Consider the following 16,308-nt stretch of genomic DNA (forward strand, 5'->3'; position numbering starts at 1 on the left):
AAGGAGCACGGAAGAACTCCTGAGCCAACCTACCCCTCACCCTCTACACCAGTGGAAGCAGGGCTGGTGGATGGTGACAGACCTACCAACCATCAATCATTCTGTCAATTGACTTCTCTAAAGGGCAGATCCTAGACCAGGGGGAGGGTCTACATCTCCACCTGGTCTAGGATCACCTCTGGATCCCCCAGTCAGAGCTGGTCCATGTGGTTAGAGACAGAGAAGCCTGGTGGTTCCCTGCTGGGGATGCTACCTCCTCCACCACCCGCCATCAGTCTCCAATTGGCTTATGAGCCTGGTGTTCCATAATTCTGGAGTCAGCACAAAGTCGTGCAGGCGGTAAAAGAATATCTTTATGAGATCAAGACACCTACTGGTGAGTGGCTCAACACCGTATTACACTGTTTGGGTGAAATGTCCTCTAAAGTGCTGAAAATGTCCTTGACAGCAGGTTCTGACTTGATGGTATTTGGCTGAGACCTGAAACCCGTCACCAGACCGCTCCTCAGTCAAAGGGAGCCAGGGTGCTGGAAAGCACCGGCTGAGGGAATTCCCTTCAATGGACTAAAGGATGCTCTGACTTGGGGTCGAGGGTTGAGGGTGTGAACTCATCGAGCTCCTGCGCGCGCCTGTTTTCAGGGCCTTTAAGGTCTCTTCACCTCCTCGAGTTCCCACACTGAAGGAATCAACTGATTTGTTCAGAAAAAATGAACAGGAGGCAGACGTAGACGTGGAGGTTTAGCCAACGGTTCAGCCAAGGCTGAAAGCTGTCACAGGAAGGACGTCTCTCTACCTACCATCTTTGATTGGTTGGTCGGTCCCCCCCCCCGGCTTTGCCATCACACAACCAATGAAGTCTTGCTATGAAAGCTCAGCACAGTACTCCCCCTTTGAAACACGCGAAGCAGTTGTGCATTGTTGTTGCATTTCTCTGAAAGCCGAGATTCTAATTGGTTTCTCCTCCAAAACCAGTTTGTTAACGTGGTCAGTAGAGCAAGAACAAGCTCAACTGCGAGCTAAATAGTAGTTTTCCAGCTGCTATTTACGTTGGAAGTGTCCAGTGCGTCCTCTGGAGCCCCCCCAGGGGCGGTCCATGGTAGTGTCCAGACCCTCCTCTGCTTCTGACTCTTCCTCTGTGGCCCTGCTGTGTTGTGTTCTTCCCTGTGAGCTGCTAATAACCTGTGTCTGACCTGTGCTATGCAGCAACAACACTACGCCACCCATCATGCCCCTCTCCTCACTCCCCGATGAGTCGGCCCTTTCAAACAGTGATGGCCCAGTCGTAGTTCTAGGCGTCATCACATCTGCCCAGCCTTTCTGAAAGGTGGAAGCAACAAAATTCAAGCTTTGTGTGGTTTAAAACTGAAATGTTGGAAGAATTAACCACCACGTTGAGGTGACGGCGCCATCTATTGAGTCATTTCTGTGGTGATTGTGATTTTTAACCTCTAATTCCATTTTATTCATAGAATCTAAATCACATTGTGACCTCCAGCCCTCACCCTTGCTGCATGCTCCAGCAGACTCAACAAGTCGTTAGTACCTCTGTAGTGTCCGTTAGTACCTCTGTAGTGTTTGTTAGTACCTCTGTAGTGTCCGTTAGTACCTCTGTAGTGTCTCTGTACGTCAGCTCAGTCTCAGTGGTTCTATCTTGTGGACGTGAATGTCTCGGTGGGCTTCTCTAGTCTTTTCTTTGATCTCCCCTGGTTCTTTTGTCTCTTTGATCATTCTCCTTCCCTTGTTGTCATCTGATTCTGTGGTGTGTCGGGTTGATCTGGACATTCGGGGTCTTCAGGTGCTCTGATTTGTGCCTTTGAGACAACATTAGCTTGACTTTCTTTTCCTCTGATACCTCAGTGGCGTATACGTGTAGGATTTCCAAACTAGCACATGAGGAGAACCTGTTTAAACGTTCCACCACAGACGGATGTGATGGCACAGTGAGAACCTGTTGACCCTGATGCCTGGAGGACCCAGATTAGATTCAGACAGATTATTTAATCCTGTCATCTGTCCAGTTTTTTGGTTTTATTCTAAGATTTCTCTAAAGTTTTATGAATGTGATGTCATTTGTGTGAGTTGTTTTCATGTTTTTGAAGAGCTAAAACATCCTCAAGGGGAAAGAACACAGTGAAATGTTCCTTCAACAGTCATGCATTCAAGACTAAGTCGGTCAAAGCACTTTCACTTTCTAAATGAAATAGTTGTTTGTCTTAGGAAATACACTGAATCCTCACGCAACCAGCAGCTGCTTGGTTTATGACAGAGGAAGAATTCTGAGGAAAAAGTCTCAATGAAGACGTAGTTGTGACAGTTCAAGAATTAAATTTGTTGCCTCACAAAGAACTGCACGTGGTCTTTAACTTCTTTCATAGCTTCATTTAGCAAAGAGATGGAACATCTAATAAACAGCGTGCAACTGCAGAGAGACACACCAAAAGAATGTTGCACATACATGTAGTAGCTGTCACGCTAAGCTAACTTCTGCTGTCGAAATTTGTAAAGAAGAAGATTCAGTTGCAGGCTGATCTGAAGCTCTGAAGATAATGTGGAAGAGAGAAAGTCTCGGCACAGTAAAGGTTACACAGGTTGATCGGAGGGAATTTCTGAGAATGCCGAGCTATTCCTTCATAATCAGAGTCCCTAGGCGTCTAAATAATGCACTTCTTAGGGTCAGTGACAGTAGTACTAGTAATACTAGTAGTACTAGTAGTAGCAGTAGTTGGGTCAGTCTGACGCATCACTCGTTCCTCAGTAGTATTTGGGAGAAGATCGTGATCACGGCTCCCTCCTGATCTCTCCACAGCCATCAAAGGGTTCTCACCTCAGCACAAGATCACCAGCTTCGAGGAGGCCAAAGGTCTGGACCGCATCAACGAGAGGATGCCGCCGCGGCGAGACGCCTTGCCCTCGGACGCCAGCCTCAACTCCCTCAACAAGGCGCTGTCCTCTGAGACCAATGGCACTGACACCAAAGGAAGCACCAGTAGTGGCAGCAACATCCAGTAGAGGGCACCGGCGCCGGCCCACACTCCCCAAGCCGCGTCATGGCCGCGCGCCACAGAGGAGGGGCAAAGGGTGAAGGATTGGAAAGCATGGGGGGGGCGGGCGGGTGGGGGGCGGGCTCTTGCTAGTCGTTGGATTTGCCTTCAGAATCTTCGTTCCTGGTCCAGTCTGCTGGTTCTGCTAGTTCTGCTGGCCCAGCAGCGCCGTGACAGAAAGATCTTAAAGGTGATTTCTTTTCATTTCTCATCAAAGACCCTTGCTCATTTACACCGAAAAGGAAGGTCGTGTAACTTCTTACTAACTATTGTACGTTTACAAAAATACAGCACTAAAAAGGACAGAACATGAGATTTTTCAAATGTAAGGGTGTACAAACTAAGTAAGGACTATTTATTGATAACTTTTTTTTGCTACTCTTATAAAATAGCTCTGAAATTAATTAGGCAGTCTTAAAAAGAATGTTGCAATGTTGTCCAAATGCCAAAAAATGAGACGTTTTATGGTTTTGTATATATTCTGCTTACCTCAGGTTCTTTTGGTGTGTGCTTTGACCTGATTCTTCTGTATAATGGCTAAACAACTCGGTAATGAATACCTATTTTCTTGAGTTTCATAACTGGAATTTACATTAACCTATCTATCATTTGCAAATATGTTTATTTTTGTCTCTTTTGGAAGGGAAGGGTAGTTTTATCGTGGCTTGCTGGAATTGAGTGTTAATTTTCTCTTTTTAAGTATTGCGAACAAAGTCAAAATAGAGAACCTATATTGTGTAAAAAAAAAGAATACAATAAAAGTGTCTGCCTATGCATGTTTTATAAAATTCAAAGGAACGAGACGACCTGAGTACGTTGGCTGTGGATGCCTGTTTGAGATATACTGCGCTTTAGTGAACATATACTGGAAACGTGTACTGCATACTTCCAACCAGCACCACGATGCTCGATGCCTTCAACTTCTTTTGTAATTGAAGCATTTAACGAGGGCAGGAGGATGCGAGTCCTGTTCTGAAGCTGCGCCTGTAAGTGCACACAGTCCAATTAAGCATGTTTGACAATTCTTGTGAGGTGTGTGGTTACAATGTGGAACACAAAAATGCATGATTAGCTGTTTGTGTCATATACCAGGTATCAGTTCTGTTTTTGTACATGTGCCACAGGAAGTGTCATCGGTTCTTCTTACTCCTAGGGTTATGATTATGATTTGGATCTCTGCTTTGTATATCAGTTACAGGTTTGATACTGCTCAACACTTCAAGATGAAACGAAAAGTACTTTGATCTTTTTTAAGAACTGCTTAAGTGCCCAAGTAATTCACTACACGACATGAAGCCTTGCTTTTGTAATTTAACTTCAGAACTGTTGGCAGATGAGGCATGCACTTGCAACGATGAAAATAAGTATTTTATATAACTGTTCAATAAAAATGTGCATGAATTTCAACTGGAACTGCTTCCTGTGTGTGTGTGACTCGTGGTTATTAGTCTGTGTGTTGGCATCTTCTCGTGTCGGTGTCACGCGACAGATGATGCAATACTGCCAGAAATGGCTAGCAGGCCAACATTAGCTTTGGTTTAGCAGCTCATTTCAGAGCTGATATTTTGACGCTGGACCTTATGGATCACTCGTGATCTACCAGGCTGGTTTTCACCAAACTCGGTAGAAGAAGGAGTCCTGACTTTAGGGGCAGAGCCATTAAACGGTTAAAATGGCCAGTTCGTCTGGGGTGGGTCTGGTCGGCCTACGAGCTCGCACGGTGTCCTTGAGTCCATCCAAAAGGTGCAGGAATGAGGCAACTGGACTCCTGGAACAAACTCGAGGGGAACACTGGCCACAAACAGGGTTCTGATCACGTGCAGGCGGAACGATGTCGTCACCCTCGGGAACCGCCCCAGTCATTGATTGCCTGGTTTGATGGGGAGGGGTCACGCCATGGGTTGTGTAAAAGAGACTTTCGTATGGGTTTGGTTGGGTGTGTGGAAACCAGCCGGTTCGAGGACTGCTGGGTCTTCTTCATGAATCTGTTCAGGTGCGTCTGCAAGCGTGAGCACAGGGATGAAGGGGAACTTCCGGGTTCATCCTGCAGGGGTGGGGCTACACGAACACTTGAGGTATTTCACCATCTATCAACAAGAGAGAGCTGGAGGCAGCCTGCACTGGTCTGGTCACACCAGCACCTACAAAACCAGAGCCACCAGTGGGAGGGGGAGGGGTGGTCTCTCATGGCTGAGCACCAGGAAACCCGCAGTACGAGCCAGGAACGCAACGACCTCATAAACCATTGACGCTCCTTAGAAAAGCAAACAACCAGCAGGGCGAGCAGAGGACAGGTGTCACAGACGTGCGCTGAGCCCGCCATTTCTGTCTTTGATAGATTTCTAAAACAACAAGATTCCTGTCAGAGATCCACAAGAGGGTTAAAGACGAGTTTTTAGAGAAAGAAGCGTTTGTCAGAGTTCGATTCATGCCGACAGCTGCACGAGCTCCTCTCAGACCGAGAGTCAAAACTGCCTTCAGAGAGGAGGTGAGACATTGAGACTGGAAGCACAAATGATCCAGCAGGAGTCACCAGCTGTCCAGCAACTTCAAGTGTGGCTGAAGCGTTTCTACCTCTCTGCTTCCACACAACAAGTCAAAATGAGTCTCCTCCTCCACACAGACAAGAAGTACGTTGAGCACTGGACGTGTTTGAGTTCCGGGTTCTCAACTGAATCTCCTCTGAGGAATGTAACATTCACTGTCCAGTGTGTTGATAGGAAATTGCTTCTTGGCACTTGTGCTCCAGCGTTTCCTCTGCGTCAACCTTGGTGACTCCTTTGATTAAACTCCGAAGACAAAGCCAAGATTTTGTAAGAATTACTGCTCCAAAACAGACAATACCTGCAGGCTTCCTCCTCAGACCAGGAACACACAAGGATTACTGGAAGTGACTGGGATGTCTGGCAAGATTTGGAAATGAGATTTTAATGTTTTGAGCTGCCAAACATCTTCATTTCAGAGCAGGTGTGCCTTTGCATTGCAGCCCCTGAAAACGTGCATCAGGGCCCGAGGTCAGAGACACGATCACCCAACAGTGACCATAGTCGTTCCTCATGGCTCTCACCAGTTGTCTCATTTCAGGTTATTCACTTCCCGCCCCGCGAGTGAGTGGTTACCTGGCCCCGCCCCGTGAGTGAGTGGTTACCTGGCCCCGCCCCGTTAGTGAGTGGTTACCTGGCCCCGCCCCGTGAGTGAGCGGTTACCTGGCCCCGCCCTGTTAGTGAGCGGTTACCTGGCCCCTGCAGCAGCGTCGCTCATGGTGCCGCATAGAAATGCTGTGCAGTCAGTAAGTGGTTCTGCAAGTGTGTGTGCTTGTTCCACAGTGCTTCCCATCCTCACGTCCAGGTAGTGACATCGCCGGTGCAGATTGTGGGATTTTCTGAGTGCTTCTTCACACTCTGGTGTCACAGCAGGAAAAACTAAATCGTGGATTTATTGATGCAGTCAGATTCCGAACTGTTGAGAGCTGTGACATTTGCTTTGTGCTGGACTCCAGCGCCACCCAGTTCCACATCAGGAAGGGAAGCCTGTGTATTTCCTCCCTCTCTTTATCTAAAGGAAGGGCCAAAATAAGCTTCAGCTGCGCAGCGACCGGGGAGGACACCACCACTGGTCGCTCAGCCGGACCGCCAGGAAGACGTCGCTTCACCAGCCTCACAATCACCATGAAGACCGTCAGAGTTCTGGTTGTTGTTCTGCTAGCATCCACCCAGGTCTTCATGCCAGGTAGGTGAACCCTTCTCACCTGTCAAAGAACCAGAACAGCTTCAGCCTCCTGGACTCATGTGTGGAACTGTAAAGAATCTCAAATCTTACAGGATCCAAATGTTTCCAGCGATAAGATCATCTGTCATGAACTAGTAATGTTCTGTGTGTTCTTGTTCTGGTTCTACTCCATATGTTCCTGTCGTTTTGTGGACGTGCTGTTTGGTTCTGTTTTGATGTGCACAAAGATAAAGATCACGGCGTTTTTCAAAAGCCTGCCACACTTTGAACAGTACCTCTGGGACAAGAACTCAAACAGTCGCTTTCCATGAATCCTGACAGAGATAAGCTGTGTGTGTGTGTGTGTGTGTGTGTGTGTGTGTGTGTGTGTGTGTGTTTATCCTAAACCTCTGTTCAGTGTTCTGAGGTAGTAAAATTGGAAGTAGAATTTCTTTCTGAATGTCACAAATCCTGAGCTGAGTGATTGACAGACAGCTTCAGTGAGGATTTATGTTTGTTTTCCATCTGAGGAACTTAAAGAACATTTATCTGTTCTGCATTAGACAGATAAGTGATCTCCCAGTAGATAACCAGTGGGAACCAACCTGCCCCCCCCCACAGAGACAACAGAGCATTGTCTAGAGACCACAACGACCCAACTGGCAACTTCCAGTGTTTAGCAGTAAACATCTGGAGGAAACCCCCCCCACACACACTCACACACACACACACACACACACACACACACACACACACACACACACACACACACACACTCCTATTGATCTTTCTGGATGATTCAACATAAATACACACTGACTTCGGCCTTGGACTGCCAGGATCAGACGACAGCGTGAGTGAACCTCGATGTGCGTCCAGATTTCCATGTGAAAACTTGTCTTGTTGACTTGGAGCCATGTTGACTTGACTTCATTCAAGTTCTTTAGAAAGGTTTTATTGTCCAAGTAGACTTGGAAACTGACCTGAGACCTGTTCAGAATGATTTGAGACCAGCGGACGTAAGACTTGACATGTGACATGACGGACAAGTCTCCAGTCACTTGAAGGGGGGGCACCTGGCTAGAGACCTGCTCCAAAGCCTTTCAAACTTGACTTGTTTTTTCCGAACATGAGCTGGAGACACTCGTGGAGACTCCCGAGCGGAACCTCGGTGCTCCTCTGGAGCTGCCAGGGCCGAGGACAGGAAGCCTGGCTGCACAGGTCAGGGGCAACAATCATGTCCTAGACAACAACAATGGTGTCGGGACAGGATGCAGCTTCACACTGCTGCAGCACCCGGGCCAGAGCACTACCAGCACCATCTTGGCCTCTCATCCCTGGTCTGACCCTGGGAGCGGGGCCGTGCTGGGCAGACTCGGGCCTTTGAAGCAGTGCCAGACAGGAATGATGAAAACATACAACAGTGGACCAAAATAGGAGTTCTGTCACAGGAACTGTTCTACGTAGGCGATTCCACGCTGTTGTCTTTGAGATGGAGAGAGTTTGGACTTCCGGGATGCCGCTGCACGTTGATCCTACAGCTGTGGAGGAAGGGTTTCCTGTAAAAATACAAGCTTAAATGCAAACGTTCTGTGTTTTAGTGTCATCAGATGGACAGCAGGGACAACCAGCATCAACCACGCCCACATCCTCAGCAGCCACTCACGTGCCACCAGGTCAGTCGAGAAATAAAAGACGAGCTGGGCACTGACTTCCTGGTGCCCGTGCACCCATCTGAGCATTAGCTTAGCACAAAGGCTGCTAGCTAGCACCCATGAAGCTCCGAAATGATCATTTGTGGTTTTTGAAACAAGAAAATGAAGAGTAAACACTTTAACAGAACACTGCAGGAATTACATATTTTTGTAGTCCTACAGGAAGTTAGCATGTCAGGGATGAAGTATTTTTGTATTCTAGCAAGATGTTAGCATGCCTTAAGCCAATGTTAGTCTATGAAGGAGCTACACCAGGGTCACATGACTTCAAGGTCACCACCACGAAGCTTCAGTCTTCTTGTGTTTCCCGGATGACCTTTAATGACCTCCATAACCTCTGAAGGCTCCACAGTGACTGATGGATTCCATGTTGTTGAACACTGACACATCTTCAGCTGGTGCTAAGCACGGACCTGACTTCACACGCTCAAAGGTTTCACTTAACTTTGCTGACTTCCTTCCAGCTTTTAGCTCCGACTTACTGCGATACTTTACTACCACAAAGAAAACGCTTGGAAATCTCCTGGAAGAAGTAGTTGAAGTACAGATGTTAGCATCTTAGCTCTTGTCATTGAGGCCAGATTTCTCTTCCCTGACAACATGAGTTGTGTTAAGCTCTTTTTCCTCCAGCAGCTTCAGTAAAACAAGAAACCTCAGCAGCAGCAACTTCAGCCCCACCCACACCAGCCACACCAGCCACACCAGCCACACCAGCCACACCAGCCACACCAGCCGCACTCACACCAGCCGCACTCACACCAGTAACAACAGCGTCAGCAGCAGGACCGTCATCAAGCAGCCGTCCCCTCACCCCCGGTCCTCATGACACCACCAGCAACCCCTCGAATGGCAGTGAGTCTGTCTCCATCAGGCTGACACATAAATTGCTGTTTTTTTCCAACAAAATTGAATTTCTCTTTTTTCTCAGCAAATATGGAGGCTCACACCAAGCAGGCGTCGCCCGCACCGCCAAACACATCAACAGATCACAGCAGGGGGACCACCTCCCCTCCAGCTGCCTGGACAGAGTCTGAAAGTTAGACTCTCTCTTTATTTGGGTTTCATTAGTTTGGAGCGCACACACACACACACAGACACACGCAGACACACGCACACACACACAAACACACAGACACGCAGACACACAAACACACACAGACAAGCAGACACAGACACACAGACACACACACAGACACACACTCACTCACACAGACACACAGACGGACACACAGACACACACACAGACACATACACACAGACACACACACACAGACATACACACACAGACACACTCACAGACACAGACAGACACACACACAAACACACACACTCACTCACACAGACACAGACATACACACACATGCAAACGCAGACACACACAGACACACACACAGACACACACACAAACAGACACACACACAGACATACACACACAGACACACACACTCACAGACACAGACAGACACACACACAAACACACACACTCACTCACACAGACACACAGACATACACACATGCAAACGCAGACACACACACAGACACACACACACACAGACACACACACAGACACACACACAAACAGACACACACAGACAGACACACACACAGACATACACACACAGACATACACACACAGACACACACACACAGACACACACACATACACACACAGACAGACACAGACATACACACACAGACAGACACAGACACACACAGACACACACACAGACACACACACACAGACACACACACACACACATACACACACAAACACAGACACACACACAGACACACACAGACACACAGACATACACACAGACACAGACACACAGACATACACACACAAACACAGACACACACACACAGACACACACACACACTCACTCACACACACACACACACACACTCACTCACACACACACACAGACACACACACACTCACTCACACACACACACACACTCACACACACACACACTCACACACTCACTCACACACACACACACTCACACACTCACACTCACACACACACACACACACACACACACACACACACACACACACACACACACCTATGATTTTTTCTCTTCTTTACCAGATGTATCAGCAGCTGGACAAAATATCTCAGGAGTGCTGACTTCTCCGGGACCACCCAGCACAAGGAACCAGTCAGGATCAGAGCAGAGAATTGAGCTGCCGCAGCCAGACAACAGTACGTTACCAGTCAGCGTTACCAGGAGTTCTCACAGAGTATTGAAGGAAAAAAAGACATTTTAAGAAGCAAAATATAAATAATAAAAAATGACAAACGCATTCTGGTATTTCTGCAGATACAAGTACTGCATCTCCAGGTACAGTATGTCTGACTGTGCGTCTCGCTGTAGCCAGGTGACATACACACACACACACACACACACACACACACACACACACACACACACACACACACACCAGGTGACACGAGTGTAGCCAGGTGACATTAGTGAAGACTTTTCGTTCACAACTTTTTTCTATGGTACTGGTCTCATAAGCAGTGACATCTTGTTTTAAAAGGTTCCCAGGCTGGAAGAGAGAAGAAAGAACAGTCCCACAATCCCACAACAGGTAATGTACCCACCGATGTGTGTTTAGAACGTAGTTCAACTTTGTGCTGCATCAAGGGGCTGAGACCCAGGCTAGTTAGCTTAGCACAATGACTGGTAGTGGGTGGGAAGTGTTAGCGTAGCTGTGTCTCTGCCTGCATTAATATCAGGAGGGTTGTGTGTAACCTTGGTGATGAATACCAGTTCAACATGAGGAGACGTTGTAGTGGTAGAATCAGACACGTAGCTGGAACTACTTTCCTGACTGGGCACAGTGATTTGACGTACCACCTCCAAAGCTCCATTGGAACTTGGGAGGACTTGAGGAGCAACTGCTACTGATGATGATGAGGAGGAGGATTTCTGCTGGACACACCAGCATCCTGGACCTGAGCTAGCTGATGCTAACACTTTCCAACCACTACCAGCCATTGGGCTAAGCTAACCAGCATCCTGGACCTGAGCTAGCTGATGCTAACAATTCCCACCAACTACCAGACACTGGGATAAGCTAACTAGCCTAGACCTGAGCTAGCTGATGCTAAAACTTTCCACCCACTACCGGGCATTGGGTTAAGTTTACCAGCATCCTGGAACTGAGCTACCTGATGCTAACATTTCCCACCCACTTCCAGCAATTAGACTAAGCTAACCAGCATCCTGGACCTGAGCTAGCTGATGTTAACACTTCCCACCCACTACCAGCCATTGGGCTAAGCTAACCAGCATCCTGGACCTGAGCTAGCTGATGCTAACAATTCCCACCAACTACCAGACACTGGGATAAGCTAACTAGCCTAGACCTGATCTAGCTGATGCTAAAACTTTCCACTCACTACCGGGCATTGGGCTAAGTTAACCAGCATCCTGGAACTGAGCCAGTTGATGCTAACACCTCCCACCCACTACCAGCCATCGAGCTAAGCTAACTACCCTGGAATTGAGCTAGCTGATGCTAACACTTCCCACCCACTGCCAGGCATTGGGCTAAGCTAACCAGCATCCTGGAACTGAGCTAGCTGATGCTAACATTTCCCACCCACGACCAGGCATTGGGTTAAGTTAACCAGCATCCTGGAACTGAGCTATCTGATGCTAACTCTTCCCACCCACTACCAGCCATTGAGCTAAGCTAACTAGCCTGGACCTGAGCTATCTGATGCTAACATTTCCCACCCACTACCATGCATTGGGCTAAGTTAACCAGCATCCTAGAATTGATCTAGCTGATGCTAACATTTCCCACCCACGACCAGGCATTGGGCTAAGTTAACCAGCATCCTGGAACTGAGCTAGTTGATGCTAACACTCCAGGCATTGGCCTAAGCTAACTAGCCTAGCTCAGCTACCGATGGGAGGGGCTCTGTCTTCAGGGGCAGCTGCTGGTGTGTTCCTGTAAAGCAGGGGTGTCAGACTGGTCAAGGACTGGTTAAGTAGAATCAGGTGTTGCTTTTGCTTGGTTGGAATGAAAACCTGCAGCCACACGGCCCTTTACTGGACCAGTCTGACACCCCTGCTGTAAAGGTTGAACATTTACAGGAACACACCGGTGAGATTGTGGTGATGATCTTCTTCCTGTTGATACTTCAGACAAAAAGCTGTGGTGGATTTTGTTGCCTGCCGCGCTGGTTGGAGCTGCTGCTGCCATTGTCCTCAAATTCAAATGCAAGAAGGTGCACAATCACACAGGTACAACAGGAAGTAAAACTACAGTTCGCTTACTTCAGCTGAGCGGTTAGCATGTTTATTAATGTGTCATCTTTTCATCAGAAACCATCGATACCGGAACTGAGAAGTGAGTGGAACATGGAAGTGATTGTCATTTAGACATGTGTCAACAACTGAAGTCTTCATCTCGTGATGTTGCTAACTCTCCACAGCGCATCGTTCCAGAGCCGACCTGAAAGCACCAAAGATGGTGTCATGCTTCTGGGAGTGAAGTCATCAGGTGCTGAAGAGAGCGGTGAGTGGCCATGCTTCTGTTTCCTGCGAGAGTTCCTTGTGTTCTGCCATTCTTCCATCTTGTTGTGGTCAGGCTCTTTCTCCAGACGTGCACTGATTCCAGGGAAGTTAAGCTTTTAATATCTCATTGTGCTGCGAGAGCTTCGGGGCTTTGCTGGCCAGCTGAAGGTGTTTCCTGTGATTTGGTGCCTCCGCCCTTCAACTAGCAGCAGGGCTTAAAAGATAGGAACTTCCTAACATAAACACCGATTATTCTGGACAGGGGCATTGTACAGCCAGCAAATGTCAATGTGGCCCAGACACTGGAGCTGTGTGTGTGTGTGTGTGTGTGTGTGTGTGTGTGTGTGTGTGTGTGTGTGTGTTGGTGGCGTGAATGCATGTGCACATGTTTTGTCCACTCCGTGGGCCTTCACCCCCACCACGAGAAACCTTCCTTCCCCTGCTCCGTGTGGCCTGCAGCCCCGGCTGCCTGGCCAGGGAAGTGCAGTCATGTTGGAGGAATTCTGCAGAGGAAGAAAGTGTTTATCAAAGTCTAATCTGAGCGTCAGACTTGCTGCTCCAGACAGATGAAACCCAACCAAACCTTCCTTCAGCAGCATCATCCAAGTCCTCCAAGCTGCAGGAGGTCACTTCACACCTCCACCTCCTCAATTATTTGAGTGCTAATAATGCTACTCTCCTGTCAGCTTTTTACAGCTGCTGGATGGTTACCCCCCCCCCCATTAAAGCAATACTGCCATCTAGTGTGTGTATATATTTACACATACGTGTGTGTGTGTATATGTTTATTTATCTGAGTCATCATACTGATGAAGATGATGTACTTTCACTTGCAAGGTCACACAACTGCAACAGCACTCCCATGAACTGGAATACACAAAAGTACAACGTATTCCTCTACTTTGGACAGTTAAGCTCAATGTCAAATACTTTTACTTGAATTTTAAATGGAGATTTTTCATTTACCATCATAAAATTTGATCGTAGTATTTCAACTTCCACTTATGCAAAGGAGCCCCGTCCCACTGAGAACATCTTTGTGTTGCCCTGCATGTTTGCTGATGTGTCACTAGCTAACTAGCTACCTAACTAGCTACCTAACTAGCTACCTAACTAGCCTGATCTTATTTAAGTTAGAGAAAAATCTCATTGTTGTGTGCTTTGTGTTTCAGCTGCTGCAAGATAAAAAGAATGGAACACAAACACACACTCTCTTTCTCACACACACACTCTCTCTCTCTCTCTCTCACACACACACACACACACACTCTCTCTCTCACACACACACAAACACACACTCTTTCTCTCACACACACACACACACACACACAAACACACACTCTCTCTCTCACACACACAAACACACACTCTCTCTCTCTCTCTCACACACACACAAACACACACTCTTTCTCTCTCTCACACACACACACCAGGATCAGCGGCGTCTCCGAGCCTTCTCATGATGCAGGACGTCGAGTCCTTGTGCTGGTGCAGATGTTTCAAACCGACTGTGACGAGTGAACTTGTTCTACACGCCGCCAGCAGAGGGCGGGTCCTGATCTGTGCTCTCTTGTTTCAGCATCCTGACAGAACCCCGTCTGGCTGCACTCACAGACCTCAAGTCCACCACATACTTGTTGTAATAAATCACTGATCCTTCCATAGACTGGCGACAGTCATATCTTTGCTATATCCTTGAACTGTTTGTAGATTTGTATGGAAGTATTTTGCTGTTGTTGTACGGTCTCAATCCAACCTGCCTACCATTTTCCCTCTCCATGTATCTCCTGAAGGACTGTTCAAAAGGCGGCAGTTGAATATCCGGCACCACGGTTCTGCGCATTCACTTGCAGTTTGGTTTGTGCATGTGATGAGAACCATAAAGAGTCAGGGGTGTTTGAGAGTGTATTTTGGAGTAATACAGCTCAGAGCAGTACACTGATGGTATTTAAAGACACTGGACCTGCACTTGTTGTTCTGAAGCTCAAATAAATCTCAGCGCTGACTCGTCGTTCTGCTTCTCTGCGACCAGTTTCATCTTTGAGGTCCTTGTCTGTCTGTCTCTGAATTTTGGTTTGATGGGACACTGACATTTTTGATGGTGAGATGCCTTCACAGTCGAGGATCCACTTGGCTGTGACTCCAAGTGTAGGTGCAGCAATGCACCACCAGGGGGCACTGACCGTCAACACTGAACAGGTTCGCGATCCTGCGCTGCCCTCCGGTTCACAGGAGAGTGCTGGTTTCTGCAAACGCAGCCCAAATACCACGATGGTGTAAGACCCCAGCACAGGCAGGTCGACCCTGATCCCAGATCAGTGCCTGCAGGAGGGACAGAGGTTCTCTCCTGCCTGTATCAGAGAAATGGAGCTTTGGATCTTTGTCTGGAAACGTAAACAGCCGGGGTTTTCGATCTGTGGCCTTTGTGATTGACTCTGGGCAGCAGCTAACACCCCCCCCCCCCCCACACACACACACACACACACACACACACTTCACATTGTCATTATCTATGGTAGGTGGCATTTGTCTTGTTTACCCCTTGAGTGTAACCAGGCCATTTTGTTTACCTGTCATCTTATTGTTTATCTGTCTGCTGAGTGAAGGTAAGGTGAACTCTGGTGACTGAAGTGTCAGAATGATGGGTGAGCATTGGAGTCCATGTGGCGGCTCCAGAGCAGCCACAACAGCTCCTCAGGCTCCAGCCTCAGGCTCCAGCCTCAGGCTCCAGCCTCAGGCTCCAGCCTCAGACTCCAGCCTCAGGCTCCACCCTCAGGCTCCAGCCTCAGGCTCCAGAGCAGCCACAACAGCTCCTCAGGCTCCACCCTCAGGCTCCAGAGCAGCCACAACAGCTCCTCAGGCTCCACCCTCAGGCTCCAGCCTCAGGCTCCAGAGCAACCACAACAGCTCCTCAGGCTCCAGAGCAGCCACAACAGCTCCTCAGGCTCCAGCCTCAGGCTCCAGAGCAGCCACAACAGCTCCTCAGGCTCCACCCTCAGGCTCCAGAGCAGCCACAACAGCTCCTCAGGCTCCAGAGCAGCCACAACAGCTCCTCAGGCTCCAGCCTCAGGCTCCAGCCTCAGGCTCCAGCCTCAGGCTCCAGAGCAGCCACAACAGCTCCTCAGGCTCCACCCTCAGGCTCCAGAGCAGCCACAACAGCTCCTCAGGCTCCACCCTCAGGCTCCAGAGCAGCCACAACAGCTCCTCAGGCTCCATCCTCAGGCTCCAGAGCAGCCACAACAGCTCCTCAGGCTCCACCCTCAGGCTCCAGAGCAGCCACAACAGCTCCTCAGGCTCCACCC

The 16,308-nt window shown here is 48.4% G+C and overlaps 2 protein-coding genes across 3 annotated transcripts in view; both read left to right on the forward strand.

The window, feature by feature from the left end:
• Positions 1-4,448, forward strand: part of LOC147238472 (protein phosphatase 3 catalytic subunit alpha) — a 58,464-nt gene extending 54,016 nt beyond the window's left edge. For both annotated transcript variants that reach the window (XM_086198131.1, XM_086198132.1), the window contains one exon: positions 2,807-4,448. In XM_086198131.1, coding sequence (XP_086054257.1) covers positions 2,807-3,009 — 203 coding nt within the window. In that variant the 3' untranslated portion in view covers positions 3,010-4,448. The remainder of the gene's footprint in view (positions 1-2,806) is intronic.
• Positions 4,449-6,602: 2,154 nt separating this feature from the next.
• LOC147238473 (uncharacterized) lies at positions 6,603-15,017 on the forward strand. The gene is made up of 11 exons (XM_086197952.1): positions 6,603-6,770; positions 8,351-8,425; positions 9,098-9,316; positions 9,393-9,500; positions 10,561-10,674; positions 10,793-10,813; positions 11,016-11,066; positions 12,635-12,733; positions 12,815-12,839; positions 12,925-13,007; positions 14,179-15,017. The coding sequence occupies exons 1-11, from the start codon at positions 6,710-6,712 to the stop codon at positions 14,190-14,192; spliced, it is 870 nt and encodes a 289-aa protein (XP_086054078.1). The 5' UTR covers positions 6,603-6,709; the 3' UTR covers positions 14,193-15,017.
• Positions 15,018-16,308: the final 1,291 nt, after the last annotated feature.

This window comes from Aulostomus chinensis, chromosome 24 (assembly GCF_037954235.1).
Source record: "Aulostomus chinensis isolate RoL2024-O1b breed Wild chromosome 24, RoL_Achi_v1.0, whole genome shotgun sequence".
Taxonomy (NCBI): domain Eukaryota; kingdom Metazoa; phylum Chordata; class Actinopteri; order Syngnathiformes; family Aulostomidae; genus Aulostomus; species Aulostomus chinensis.